Genomic DNA, 14,680 nt, shown 5'->3' on the forward strand with positions numbered 1-14,680 from the left:
CATGAAGTACATTCCAGTGGCATTCAGTGCTGGGAAAAATTATGCTGCGTAGCTAATATGCATTTCTATGTGTTCGTAATGTCTCTTTAAACTATTTCCGTGATTATTTTCCTGTTGGCTTGAAATAAAATATCCCTCTCTGCAGCAACTACTGCAACTTCTGGATGTGTGTCCCTTCTAAAGCCACCTTCATTCTTCAGCACAGCCTGAACTCTTTTAATCAAGCTTTCTACTAATGTCTTTGAGTAGTTTTCAGAAATAGTTATCCAGGCTTCTCGAAGGACATCCAAACCTTTTCTTTGGATGTTGTTACGTTCTCTGTCCAGACGTTCCCACATGTTTCAGTAGTGTTGAAGTCCGGGCTCTTGGTAACCCAAGACTGGTAGTGAGCCACTGTGTGCTTTTCTGTCCAGGTACGTTTTTACTGCATTGGCAATGTGTTTGGGATAATTGTCAAGCTGAAAATTGAAGTTGTTGCCAATCAGATGCTTTCCAGATGGTATTGCATGGTGGATAAAAATCTGATGCTACTTTTCTGTGTTCATAGTTCCCCAACACCACTGTCTGAAAGTGGTAGCTTTTATTGGAAAAAAAAAAAAGAAAGAAAAGAATTTAAAATCTATGCTATACATCATGTTAATGAGTGTGTCTGTGGTTTTAAACTGCGAAGACAGTTATTTATGTTGTTTTGCTGTTTTACACTCGTGCATTGTAATAATGGCTGCACAGCTGACTATGAATCAGGCTATTATAAATTAATTGGTCAAACAGGAGAACATAGGAGAAAATTAGCAACATGATTTTTGCAAACACGTTCTATTAATTTCTCAAGTGTTACAAAGCTTTGTTTCCTGTCATGGCTAATTGGGATATTGTTTGGTAATAAATACTGCATGCCAAAGTAATGTGACAGGTGGCCTGTTTAGGCTAACATGCTGCTGTAGCTGTCTCCTCTCTAGTGTGTAGGATATATCAGGCAGACAAGTACCTACTTTTTAGGATTTGGAGACACCCGGCACCCACGAGGGCTGATCGTGACGTTCCAAGCTGTCCAAGACATGCTAGCTCCATTTAAAGACTCAGTGCTGTGACTGTGCTTCTGTGCTGACGAGCCCTGATGAAATTGTTTGCAGAGGTGTGATGGACAGTCGAGGTAATTATTCTGCTTGAGGTATGATGATTAGGCATTGTGGTTGAGCACTCACATGCTCGCAGTATTTTGTTGAGTTGTTTTGAAGTGTGATGTGCCTCCTGCCAGGTAGGTAGAGATTCTCTAGACAGCCCATTCTCACACTGGCCTCACTTGTTGTGACGGCTGCCATGCTGCCACTAACTATGGTCAATCAATAGATCTTGGTTTTAAACTCTAAGAGTTCATTTCTAACTGTTCTCAAACTTTTCTCACTCTTTCTCTAAAGCCTGGACTCCTAAGTTGTATTTATCCTCATGATGCACTTTTCTCTGCAATCTTGTCTCTGATATTTACTTTCATTTCTTATTTTATTTTAATATGGTCCTTGTGATTTTTATTTTATTTTTACCTCTTTGCAACCTTGAGCACAAAGCAAGAACCAATTGTCATTTACAGTGAAATAATTAAAAAGGAAGGTGTCTCAGCAGATATTTGGTTGAGGATTAAAACTAAAAAGAAACATTGAACTGAACAACATTATATGCATGTATATTAACAGTACTGTATATGCTCTGGAAGCATTTTCCCCAGGTAATGTGTTTAAACGTGTATAAGCAGTCGCTTGCTGTGGTCTCCAGGCTTTACTTGCAGCAATATGTCAAACCAATAACTACCTACATCATAAAATGACAAGTTTTCGCTATTCTTCCAAACACTCCCAATGAGTCACAGACTCTTAGCTGGGCAATGGTACCAAGCCCCAGCGGTCCGAATCTCAGCATTTTCTTTATTTGCACAATCAGATCGGGTGTTTATTTATTATCCTGACTCATTGCATTATAACATAAAACTGCAGCTGCAGACTTTTCGCGTGATAGCAATTCGACTGTTAAGCAAGCCTTGTGCAAGTTCAGATGTGCAGTGGCCTCGTGTAAATTTGCATATTTGAGGCATTCCACTGATTTGCAGCATAGAAGCAATTAAACTAAAGGATGTCTCGAGGGTCCCCACCTGGTTTGAACCCAAACAACCTCTTTGATCTCTCTTAAGTGGCTGCATTCACGTTGCCAGACCTTATCTGAATAGAATTCAATTATTTTGGAATTCATGCACCATCGTCAAAAGAGTTGGGGAGCAGCAGCAATCACTGCAGGATCTTGGATAAGTTGGGAAATTGTGGATCACTCAGGATCTGTGTCGTAACACTGCCCCCTCATGGTTACAGAGACAAGAGAACTGGTTCTCTTTCACACTGCACATGATCGGACTGTGTTTGTACAACCTCACGCACTCAGGGGTCATTACCATTTTTCTTGTCTTACAGTAGTTAAATCTGTGCACCTGCAGGCAAACACAAAGGACATAAGCAGCAGAGAATTATGTTTTGGGCTTTTGTTTTGCCCTTCAGAACGCCATCTGCCTGCGCCTTACGTGTTACTCATGTGAATCGCATGCGAACGAGACTTACAGCTTGCCCACAGAGGCACTCTTCCAGAGTTCTCATCCTTGCAACTGTGTTTTGTGTTGAGTAGGTTAAAGAAAGCTGAGGGCATTATACCTTGGGCGCCCATCTGCTACTAGCAAAGATGCAAACATATGGTGGCAGTAAAGCAAAAGCACATAAATTCAGAGCTGTGTAAATGAATCAAATTTCTTAATATCACTAAATTACCATTTCTATGCTTTATGTCTCCTAATCAAGCAGGATGAGCTGTTTTTAAAAAAAAATATTTTTGTTATGCTGCATGCTGTATAATCCTTCCATGCACCTTCTTCACTTTATTTCCCATCAGATTTTTTTGGGCACACTAAAATGAAATGCATGAATCCTTCACTGATTGTGTCATTTTTCACACTGTTAAAATCAGTTGAAAGTTTTCCCAAACGTCTCACTGACTTTTCATTTACTACTCAAATGAAATGAGAGAACTATTTGTCTTGTGCGATCATATCTAAATGCATTTGTTGACATAAACTACTGATGCTTCTGTCAAATGGTGAAACTTCAGTGGCTTTCCATTCAAAAAGTGGATGTTAACTTCATGCAGAAAGTAGACTTCATTGTTTATTCAAATGGCATAGTGTCGATAAGAAACTAGCTCTTATCACCTTTGTTTTTGTTAAAATAAGCATTTAAGTTTGATATCGTTAGACTCTATTTGAATAATTAATTATTGCTCTCTAATCTACTGCAGGGCCACAAGTGTCTGTCTTTCTAACTGCTTTTACGCAAGACCATCACTGGAATATTATCTCCTTTATTTTAGCAGACACAGCCTTAGAGAATCAGCCAAGAAAGCATACTATCTGAAATCCAAAAGCACCTACACAGGCTATTATATGCCTTGGCACAAGAAGGCGTACTGCGTGTTTATTGCACATATTCTGTGACAACAAAGAGCAGAAGGCACTGTGGAGGAGAGAATATAGACTTGGGGAGAGAGTCTTGACAGCCTTTAATCAAGATGCTCTGAGCGGTCCTCACAGCGTTGTTGATGTTGACTAGTTGTTTGTCTCCAGTCGGGTTTTCTTGATGTACTTTCAACTTTTTCAAATCCATTTTTTAACATAGTAGCAAATCACAACAACAGTCATCTCAAGGCGCTTTATATTGTGAGTTAAAGACTCTACAACGATAGAGAGAAACCCCCAACAATCAAAAGACCCTCTTTGTTCAAGGACCTGGCGACAGTGGGAAGGAAAAACTCCCTTTTAGCAGGAATACACCTGCGGCAGAACTGGGGTCCCTACCTGCATCTAAACACTTCTTTTAAGGCAGGGCTTTGTTTCCTGAAAGATGAATTTGAAAAATGTAATAAAATAACCAAGAATTTAAGCATACAGCAACAACAAAAATGTTAATCTACTTAAGGGGGACAGTTTCTATTTTTAGTGAGTAAATAGAATCACTAGCATTTATTATAGATTGCAGTAATCGAATGCTGAGATTTGGGATCACAAGTACACAGGCTATAAAGTAGTAGGGCAGTAAGCAAGGGGCTTAAGGAACCCTCAGGTGACCCAGACATACTTAAAGGAAATAAAAGGCAAACACCAGAATTATTCTATTCTAAGCACCCACCTGGGCCATTTTCTTATGAAGTTAAAATAATCTCAAATATTGGTTTGATGTCACTTGTGGAAGATAAACTGCACTAACCTCCATCATAGTGTACAGCCAAATAGCATCTGTCACTGTCTGCTATCCAGAAGATTTGGGGGGGGGTTAAAAGAACTATTTCTTAGAACTGTTGGCTTATTTACAACCTATTTGGACTTCAGGCTGCTTCTTTCTTCAAATGTTGTGAATAAATGAAAAAAAAAAGCTGTTGTCCCATGTCTGACCTCTGACTACAGTGTGATGGGATAAATGTGGTCAAATTAGTTATTATCCTGAGTAGTCCATCGCTCTCATAACTGGCTTGATTGTGGCTCAGTGGATGTGATTATGTTCAGTTAGCAATTTCGTCAGCCACTCAACCATTTGCTCAGTTGCCTGGTCAACTGAAGAGTCTCAGTGGCTGAACCACTCAGCCAGTAAAGCAGCCATCCAGTAGCTGTAAGAAAAGTCCAGCCAAGAGGGCAGGCTTTCCCAAAATTCTGATGAATTCCAGATGAGAGCCCAGACACCCTGGCTTGAGAAGAGAACACACACACGAAAAAAAAAGAAAGAAATGAAAGTAGATGAGGAAGGGGGGGGGGGGGACAAAAGAAAATTGAACACAGTGAAAGATGATCCTATGCACAAAGCCTATGAAGTGGAAAGGAGGGTTCTCATCCATCGTTGAGATGTTCATTTATGACTGAGAGACAGAACTCAGAAAGAAGGGAGTGTGTACTGATTTGTACGAGTGGATCTTGGTTGTGAGCATCAGCATGGCACAGTGGTGGACTTTACTCACTGTTGTTTACCTGTGCAGCTACTGTGCTGCCAGTCAGCACCACAGGAAAGGTATGTTGGCACACAAGCTCTGGTAATTAGGTCTAAATGCGCAATTATTAAGAGTCTGATTAGTGTCTCTCTATTATGAGATAAATGGCAATTTTATCACCATTGAGTATATTTGCATTCACAAATTATTCTGTTTTCATTTGTGGGATCATTTAAAATATTACTAGAAGACAGAGACAGAGTCAAATTGTGATGGCTGAGTCCTGGTACGAGTCTGTGGTTCCAGCTGTGAAAGAATGTGTTTATCCTCTTCAGTTAGCAGGAACATTGCAGTTTGCAGGACATCAGCAGATCGTTTTCCAGCGAAAAATGACTGGCCTGTTGTTACTGGATCTACTCACTGAGGAAATTCCTTTCTCATCACTCGCAGGCCTTGAAATCTGTAGACAAGTCACATGATGCTGAAGCCAGCAAAAACAAAGAAAGTTCAGAATTGTTTACATTGTTATACCATATCACCAAAATCCAGGAAATCATTTTTTAATCATTGTTTTATTAAAAGTTTGTAAGACTTTTTTCCCCCTTCAGCAATAAATCAAAAATCCAAAGTGACACTGTTAGATTTGTATTGTTGATTGTCATTTATGCTTAGAAATATTTACTTATATATGCTTAGAGTTTTGTAATTAGTTGTAGATTGGTAGAGGTTTTGATCCTTGATAGTCTGCAAACTTTGTGTGTATTAGACAGCACTTTGGGAGCATGAGAGGTCATACCGTGTCTTATTGTTTTATGGTAGGATTAACGTAGTTGCGTCTGTTCTAGTCTAAGTGCTCTTTGTTTAGATGAACTGCAGGACTTCCTCACCGTGTTATCTAGGATGAACCATCTAGGGTGAGGGGGAGGCTACCCTCTTCCTGACCAAGGATGTTTGACCCTTTGATCAGCAGTCCACACACACACACACACACACACACACACACACACACACACACACACACACACACACACACACACACACACAGGCAAGGTACTCTTTGTTTGTATGTAGACGTCGTATGTTAATGAACCTATGCATATTCATGTAACCTCAATAAAAGGACAGTGTATGGGAGAACGGACGAGAGCTACTGGGGTCAAGCGAAGGAACGGCGTTTGTCTGGTTCTCTCCCGTGCACGAGTACCATGAAGAAGTTTGCCTACTTGCGTCTTGCTTGCAGTGTAATTATATTGTCTTCAACGTTCCAGCAGATGGGTTCAAGCTACAAACCTATCAGACACTGTCAATAAAAAGTTTCTGAACATGCATTAATTGTCTGTGTTGTCAACAACTGCCCACTGCTGCTGAAAACAAGAGCAGAAAGAAAGTGAAGCTAATGTTCAGAAATGTTCCTGGAGTTGAGGGAAACGGCAGTTCTCTATTTACAATCTCACTGCAAGCAGCTCAGTTGACACTGGAGTGGATAGCACAGCATAGAATCGGTCCAGGACTGCTCTGTTTACATGTACAGGCCAGCAGCCGCTCTTTCAGTGATGAGGATGTGCACATTCAGGACAGTGAGGAGCGCTGATTTGGGCAGCCATCGCTGAATCCAAGAGAGAGCCTAAGAGTATATATTTCATCATTCATCATCTTACAACGATGTGGTTGTAGCCATTCAGCGCTCTGTGAATAGCACTCATGACAATCAGTCATTGGTCAGTTTGCAGTATGACACCAGTATGACAGTCTAACATTGTCATACATAACTGAAAAGTATTCCCAAACTGGTTGGCAAGTACTGTCTTTAGGTTTGTGTCTGTAGGTGAAATCAACAGCGAAGAGAGTCCTGCACCAAAAATCTCTTTGTGATTTCTTTGGTGATTAGCAGAATTTGCAGTAAAGACATCGGATTGTCTGCAAACACTAGGCACAGCTTTTAACTTGAAAGTAAATGTTTCCTGCTTCTGTCTCACTTTTCACAGTTTCAGTACTGCTCGGCCAGCGTTGGTGAGTGTCAGGGACTTTCCATGCAAACTCTACAATCTCTGTCTGGCCTTCAGGTCTGGTTTGGTCTTCAACCAATTACTAAACCACCAACAAGCCAACAAGTTTTAGGAAGTAGTGAGCAACTGATCTGCGATCATTCTGTGAATGGTTAAACAAGTGGTCACCCGGTTTTGGACCCAGGGTTTTGAATTTTCAAGTTCAGAATTCTTTGTAGTTTTGAAGTTATGTGATCTTTGGATTAGGTTTCTGTTATTGTTAGTGTTTAATTTTTTTACTCATTAATTCCTTTGTGTTTACAAGTTTTGTCTTTCTAGCCTTGTTATTTGTTCCTTCAGTTGCTGTTAAAACAGTAACTTTAGGGTTGTTTTTAATTAGTTCCCCTTTTTCTGTTCCTCCTTCTGTCTCATCTCTGTTTGTCTTTGTCACCTTTGTCTTCATGTTCACTCCATCTTGTTGTCTGTCTTTACTTTAAAGGGTTCTGTTTTTATTCATGTTGAGTGTAGCTTTTGTTCCTGTCCCTGTCCTCACTGATTCCCTGATTGGCTTCAGCTTGGTTTTGGTCCTCACCCGTCTCCTCTTCCTGCATTACCTTTTGTATATATGTTGTCTCAGTATTCCTTTGTCTTTTGTTGCATATAGTTGTGTGTTTCCTTAGCTTTGTGTTCTTTGTGTTGGATTCCCCAGCTAAATGCTTCGTTGACTAAAGGATTTTTGGACTTGACTTTGGACTTTCTGATTCTCTGAAATAAGAAGCATTGAAGCTGTTATTATTTAGACCTGTTTTCCTGTTTTGCTTCATCAGATCTACAAAACCTTTAGACACATAGCGGTTCATGACATGACTTCAACTTTAGTAGTTTAGCAGTTGCTGGTTGCAAACCCATCTCTTTAGTTGGAATAAAACAATAGAGCTATTGAACACTGGTACTGAGAATAGATACCCTCTCTACTTTTAAGATTAGGCCTAAAACTTTCCAATCTGATGAAGCTTAGTTACAGCTGGATCATGTGACCTTGAATAATCTCTTCTTGCAATAGGTTTTATAGGCCTCTTCACAACATTAGCATATTTTGAAAAACAATGTTAAAGGGCACTGTATGTAAACGTGACACCAACTAATCACAGAAGAAACTAACCAAGTGATGAGTTGGGAATGTGCCCAGGCTTGTGTGGGTTATTAAAGGCTAAGCTCACACCTCCATGAGGTGGAGTGTGGGTGATGGGGAACCAGGAGAAACTGCAACCTTTCTCCCATATCTCCAGTTGTCACTACTGTCCCCAGTATATATCAGCTTCCCTGGCACCACTGCATGACTTTATTGCAGCTGGGCTTTACTACTGCTGGCCTCACAGTTATTCGGAGTATTTATGATGATCTGTGTTTACATCATAAATGGTAGAATTTAAATCTCTCTCTCATTACAATACTGTCATGGATTGGGATTTTACAATTTTCTATTATTTGAAGATATAGTGAAATGTAGAAGATGGTCCATTGCAGGGAAGATTTCATTGTATCCTGTGTCCTTTTCACCCTCTTTTATCGTACGCTGGAGGGATCCAGACATTCATTTGGGTTTTTTTTTTCTGTTTTTGATTGTTTTTCCTTCTCTCTCTTTCTGTCTTCGTCAAGATATCCTTCCAGCCAGGAGTACCATTTAGCCCAGCTAATTAATGGATCTTTGTTGTTCCATCATCTCCTTGCAAGCAGTTAGCGGGAGATTACAAGTTCCCTGCCTCTACATAATGACACTGGGGGGAAGCCTGCCCATCCAAACATTGATTGTTTGGAGCGCCGAAGGAGGGAGGGGAGCATGACGGGTGAATGGGCTTAGAACAAGCAGCAGGGAAAGCTGATATGTTGTGATAAAGGACATCAGCAGTATATTAAACATTCAAGCTGAAAATGAGAAAAAAGAAAAATTTGCTCATAAGAATGAATCACCTCGTGATGGTTTGTTCGCCTGCACGTTAGCCGACCCCTACCTCCCGACCCCCCACCCACCAAAAACAACTTCATGGAAAATCCAGCTCTAACATATATGGACAGCCTACCTTCACCAGCCTCCTCACTTACATGTGATAAAATCGTAGTGATTAAAGCTGAGATGTCACTTTCACATTCATAAATATTGCACATTAACGCGGCATAATCAAAGATTTTGCATAGCGGTTGGTAATCAAAAATGACTAAATATCATTATTTCTCCTTCACTATGATAAATTCCTGGATTTTATATGTTGTCACTGCAAAGTTCAGTACATTTTCTGCACCATTAATCATCTGTTGTTGTCTGCCCTTCACCAGCTGTGTCGAAATATTTCTTTCCCATTTACTTTATTATGCACTCTATTTGGTCATCCATTGGGGAATGTGAAATTCCACAGTGACATATTTTTGTTCATGCAGTTCCTCAAAGCTAAAATCCACAATGCAAAGATGACTGTCCTGCAGCTGTCCTGCAGTGAGGGCAGGCGCTAAATGACAATAATTTATTTATTGCTTGTAACAGAATGAACAATATCTTGAATATCTATCCTGCAGTGGCCTCAATTTCTCACATCTGTTATCTCTACCTGACCTTCACAACCACCTGTGCTCCTTCATTAGCTCCTTTCTACGTATATGTGCCCTTTTTCTTTGTTATTGGCCATATTGTCAGTCACAGTGTCTCAAACTTATAAGCTAGTTCATTTTCATTGTAATCTTTAAGCATGATTCATTTAGATATCCAGTGTGTGCCCCTACCTATCTTTCCTCTAAGTCAGTATCGCCCTCACAATATTGTGCTGGGAGAAATCGAACAATTTAATGGAATGACTAGAATTACTGTTATTGCCTGTGCACATATACACTAATGCAGCTCCAACTATAACAAGCTATAATATTTTTATTCCAAAGTGCTATTGGAGCTGCTATAAACATAAAACACACCCTTTCCTACATGCCAAAGGACTATTGTAGTAGTAGCAGAGCCTTTTTATGTAAATTACAGATTATTAATTTTAGATGTAAATCAGCGCTGGGCTGGCCTCCAAGCTGTCATTTCCCCGCATCGCCTCAATCCTTTAACGATATAACCCTTGTTCTAATGAGCACCCTCGGGTGTTGTATTGTTTACTTTAGCAATGGCCCGCTGAAGCTACCGTATCTATTCGGTAACTAATATGTCTGCACAGGCATCGCTCCTCCACAATACCTGATGCATTTGGGAGCTGCATACTCAATGAGGAGTATACATTTTCACCTACAAGTTGTCATCCACTTAGAGTTGGATGTTAGTACTTGATCTGGGGAAATCTTCTCTCTACTTGTCTTTGGTGTTTGGGGGTTGGAACAACTGTGCATGTTGCATATTATATTGCTTCAGAGTCACTCTTCAACAAGTTCAAACTTCTCCATTAGAAGTGTTTGAACTTTTATTGATTTCTGACATTATGATGAGGGTCGTGAACAGCATTTCATCTGCATTTGGAATTTACAATAAGTACATATGTTTTGATCCTTGAAACCCAAATTCATATTATAGGAAAAGGTGGAGTTAGACAATGTTTATTTGAGATTTCACAACGTCTGGCTATGGCCCCTGACGGTGGGGCAGGTGGAAGGACTGAGGTAACATGCTAAAGATTACACAGATGTGCCAGATTTTTGGAACCCCAACATGGAAATGTGGAACTACACATTTCTTTACATTGAGAGCAGTGGCTGTGCTGCGAAAGGGAGGCCAGAGCTGAGACTGGCAGTCGCCCAAGCAGGAAGCAGGTACATAGGGAGCTCTGCCAATTTGTGTGGCTTTGGCTGGCCTGACAATTGCTATAAAGCTAAATGTATCTGGCCAGCGATGCTGCAGGCAGTCAAGCTGATCATTACTGCAGAATTGGTGAAGCAGGAATCCATAGATGCCACTGTAGCAGAGAGGAAGGATGACATCCAAATTCACATGAATGCCAGTGTTTATATACTGTATACCTCATTAAGATCTCCGTGTGTTGGCTTACACGCTGAATGGAGTACTGGACGGCAACAGAATATGGGTAGCAATGGAAAAAGAGAGCTGAACAGCTGTAGAACCCTAGAGGAAGTTTTACCTTAATTCATTATACTGTGAAACCTCCTTCCTTTGCTTAGGCTGCTGCCCCCGCGACCCGGCCTCGGATAAAGCGGATGAAGATGGATGGATGGATGGATGGATGGACCTCCTTCTGTGCAAATCAAATTTAATTTTCAGTTTCTTCTCCTGATGCTACATTAACAAAAATGGTTCTTGGAGAGATAACAGAGATACACAAAAAAGTTTTCAAAGTCTGGGCAGTATTCAAAGTTATATTATTACAAACAGACCCTGCACATTCTCGTGTGACTCTTAATCTTTCTTTATTATAATGCAAATGTGTTGCTAGATTAAGGAAGTTCACAAATCATTTCTTAGACACAGCTATGTTATTTAGACAATTTAGACCATAATGTTATTTTTCATTTTAGACCAGTGAACTAATTGACTCGATTTGTAACAAAAGTTGTAAAATGGGATTAACCATATCAGTTCTTTTGTAATTTAACTTACCCCAGCCCTTTCTCTCTGTTCCCCTTCCTTCTTGAGAGCCACTCTTCCACTGAGACCATTTCTGATCAGGCTTCAGTGATCGGCAGACAGATCAACTGAAGGACCTGATGAATCTCCTCTAGATCCTGTGCTAGGCTTCTGCTGGATTTTTCTTTCCAATTTCACATCTCTATAGAGCAGCTCACTCTGGTGGTCCAGAATTATGAACTCTGAAGTTTCATCACACTGTACAATGTGTATTTAAAAAGAATTTTAAAAACCTCTGAATTAGGGTAAAAACAAAATATTCCAAAATAGCCCCGTGCTTAATTGTTAGTACATCAGATACTTAGGAAAGTATGTGAGTAATGTTAGCTGCTGTCCACCTCTAGATGTGAGGTTTAGCCTCTTGTTATCACTTCCAGGAAAATATGGATTTTGCTCAATTTTATCACAGAAATGAGGCGGCAGCAGCAACTGTTTCTAGCTGAAAGTGAGGGGTTTCATTCCAGCCGTATCAGGACACCTCACATTATGAGATCCCCCGTCTGCTACACATATGGGCTGACACTTTGAAGCCTGACCAAATGAGGTCAGTTACACCTGCCCTTCCACGAGTCAATAAGCAGACATCGCACCTCTGGGGGCACCAGGCCGCTGGTGCTTGTAGCAACTGTGGCTCAGGTCAAAGACCAGTTGATCTCTTCACAGCTGGAGCCCAAGTCTCAACCACATACATAATATTTGAACAGTAATGAATATGTGTTTACTCAACCTCTGGCCCTCCCGCATAAATGTCACAATAAATAATGTCCTGCCTTAATTTTTGAAAAGGGAGATTCTATAATCCAATTTTTTCTTCTTGTGTGTTCTAGTGCTGTACCCATCTGCATACAGGATAAAACGGGGAACATATTCACTGATCAACCCCACATTCCAGCACTCGGTGGAGGACATCAAGCTGCTTTTTGAGGTCAGTTAAGTTCTTGCGGCCCCGAAATAGTTCATGAGCTAGTGTTTCTTTAATGGAAACCAGTATGCTTAGAATGTGCACAAGACTTCTAAAAATAACACATTTGTGGCCTCACCCTGCTGATTAGAACAAAACACTGTGTACTGCTGCTGTGCTCCTAATCATTAGCAGGAATGTGAGATATTTTGGTGACATTGATGAAAAAGATATTTTACTTTCTTATGCCATCTTAGGCTCATTTCAAAATATTTAGATGATTAGGCTCTTTGGAACAGATTGAAATAGCCGTTAACAGGACGTGACCTTGCTAGCAACTCCATTTTTCAGTTAGCTGCTTATATATGTGAATGTGAATTTAGTGGATGCCTATCTATCTCCCAGATTCTGCTGGGTGGAATGCAGATACAAGGTGATGGACACACCCTGCTGATTCCAGATGAGGAGTTGGCCTCCCTGAGAAGTGTGGAAAAGCTGGAAGTCATCTGTGAGGAAGTACTGCCTAAAAGGCTCTCCGACATCAGGCGTCTGACGGCCGAGCTCACCCAGCGGCGCCAACCTCTGAGCTGGCAGGACTTTGAGAGGACAGTGCTGACGTTAGTGTACACCACTCAGACCCTGGCTCGTATCACCAACAAGCACCAGAAAGAGATATGGACCGACACCCTAATCCAGCTGTTCCAAGCTCTTCAAAAGGATCTCAAACCCTTTTGAGGAAAGAAGTTGTCCATATTTTTTTCAGTAGTGGAGATGCCGTTTATCCATGCCATTTCCAGTGTCCTGCAAAGTTTAAAAACAAATTAGATTATTATATTGCTTTTTATATGAAACTATTTGTATATACAAATACAAATATCAAAAAATGTATATAAAATTATATAAGCAATTAAATTTTTAACCAAAAAATGTAACTAAACTCAGGGTCCAAACTCACTTTTATCAGCGCTTTCAAACTTGACTTCCAGTCTTATCTGACTGGGCTAATTCCAATTAAGAGCTCAAACCACAAACTCCTGAAAAGTTATATCATGTGCTTCTGTTTTGTTTTGTTACCCTATGTGAGGTAAATAATAAAATTTTAATTCTCAAAAGATCAGCGTATCTTACTTTTCTATAAACTTATTTAAGCACAAGTTTAGATCAAGCAGACCTCAAGGTCCCAGTACATCAGCTCATAGCTGAGCTGTCAGATGATATGGGCTTGCAGAGATCGGCTGCTCTCACTTTCCTGGATTTTGTTTCTGATCATGTAAATCCACGGCATCAAATGAGACTCAACCTTCAGCAAAGCGAAGTGGTCATGGCTGAAGTCCCTTTTCTTTTAGCTATCAACTCGAAATGTAATGATCATCAAAGACGGTTTGTTATCATTTTGCAGCAAAATCAGTGTATAGTCTATCCCTACAGTCACACCAGGTATTTTAGACATGTTTCAGTGTCCAAAATTACTATGCATTGACCCACCCCCTGAGTCTAGAATTCCCCCAAACTATTTTAGAGTGATTTACAGAGTAATTAATCATAATCTGCAGCAGTTTGAGTCACAAATATTCTCACAATATAGGCTATTTAGGCTAACTAGATTCCACCTACACATGATTAATTTAATATCATAATACAATGACATTGTAACAAACCATCAGTCTAATATCCAAAATATAAGGTTTAAACCAAAAAAGCCAAGCATACTAATAAAGGTAAACCATTAACTACTATTAAATCTGTTTTTGAGCTAAATAATGAATTACTATCACGTTTCTTAATGAACTAGTTCTGTTTTGTTACTGCATCAGTTGTGTTACGTCTCAGCTCCCGAGTGTGTGTTTGTTTTACGCTCACTAATGCATTATTTCTGAGCCCACTTATTTGTACATCGTGAAGAAATCAAATTAAATCAACAATGCTTTTGAGCCCCGCATATGCATACAAGCCAGAGGATGGCCTCATTAATCAAGTGCGTCCCGGTGTGCTCAAATAAACTTCTCAAACTTAGTTTAATGAAAATACATCACATAAGTACACACATACGCGCAATTACCTCAAAGTTTTTCCTTCTGATTTTTCTGATTATACTGATCTTTGACCTACTTTCAAAAAAAATACTAAATCAAAGTGGTACATTAGTTTGACAACTCCATGGGAAGTCAC

The 14,680-nt window shown here is 40.0% G+C and overlaps 1 protein-coding gene across 1 annotated transcript; it reads left to right on the forward strand.

Annotated features, from left to right (window-relative positions):
* The first annotated feature begins 12,021 nt into the window (after positions 1-12,021).
* fam180a (family with sequence similarity 180 member A) lies at positions 12,022-13,432 on the forward strand. The gene is made up of 3 exons (XM_085386109.1): positions 12,022-12,055; positions 12,438-12,535; positions 12,917-13,432. The coding sequence occupies exons 1-3, from the start codon at positions 12,022-12,024 to the stop codon at positions 13,244-13,246; spliced, it is 462 nt and encodes a 153-aa protein (XP_085242235.1). The 3' UTR covers positions 13,247-13,432.
* Positions 13,433-14,680: the final 1,248 nt, after the last annotated feature.

This window comes from Rhamphochromis longiceps, linkage group LG17 (genome assembly GCF_057381845.1).
Source record: "Rhamphochromis longiceps isolate RC_006_pf linkage group LG17, R_longiceps_female_GT1.1, whole genome shotgun sequence".
Lineage (NCBI taxonomy): Eukaryota > Metazoa > Chordata > Actinopteri > Cichliformes > Cichlidae > Rhamphochromis > Rhamphochromis longiceps.

What these genes read in the sequence shown, in the direction of transcription:
- fam180a (XM_085386109.1), top strand. Translation starts at nt 12,022, where the DNA reads ATGAGGCGGCAGCAGCAACTGTTTCTAGCTGAAA. An exon ending in GCAACTGTTTCTAGCTGAAA is followed by an intron (nt 12,056 to 12,437) that starts GTGAGGGGTTTC and finishes TGTGTGTTCTAG; the next exon opens with TGCTGTACCCATCTGCATAC. An exon ending in ACATCAAGCTGCTTTTTGAG is followed by an intron (nt 12,536 to 12,916) that starts GTCAGTTAAGTT and finishes TCTATCTCCCAG; the next exon opens with ATTCTGCTGGGTGGAATGCA.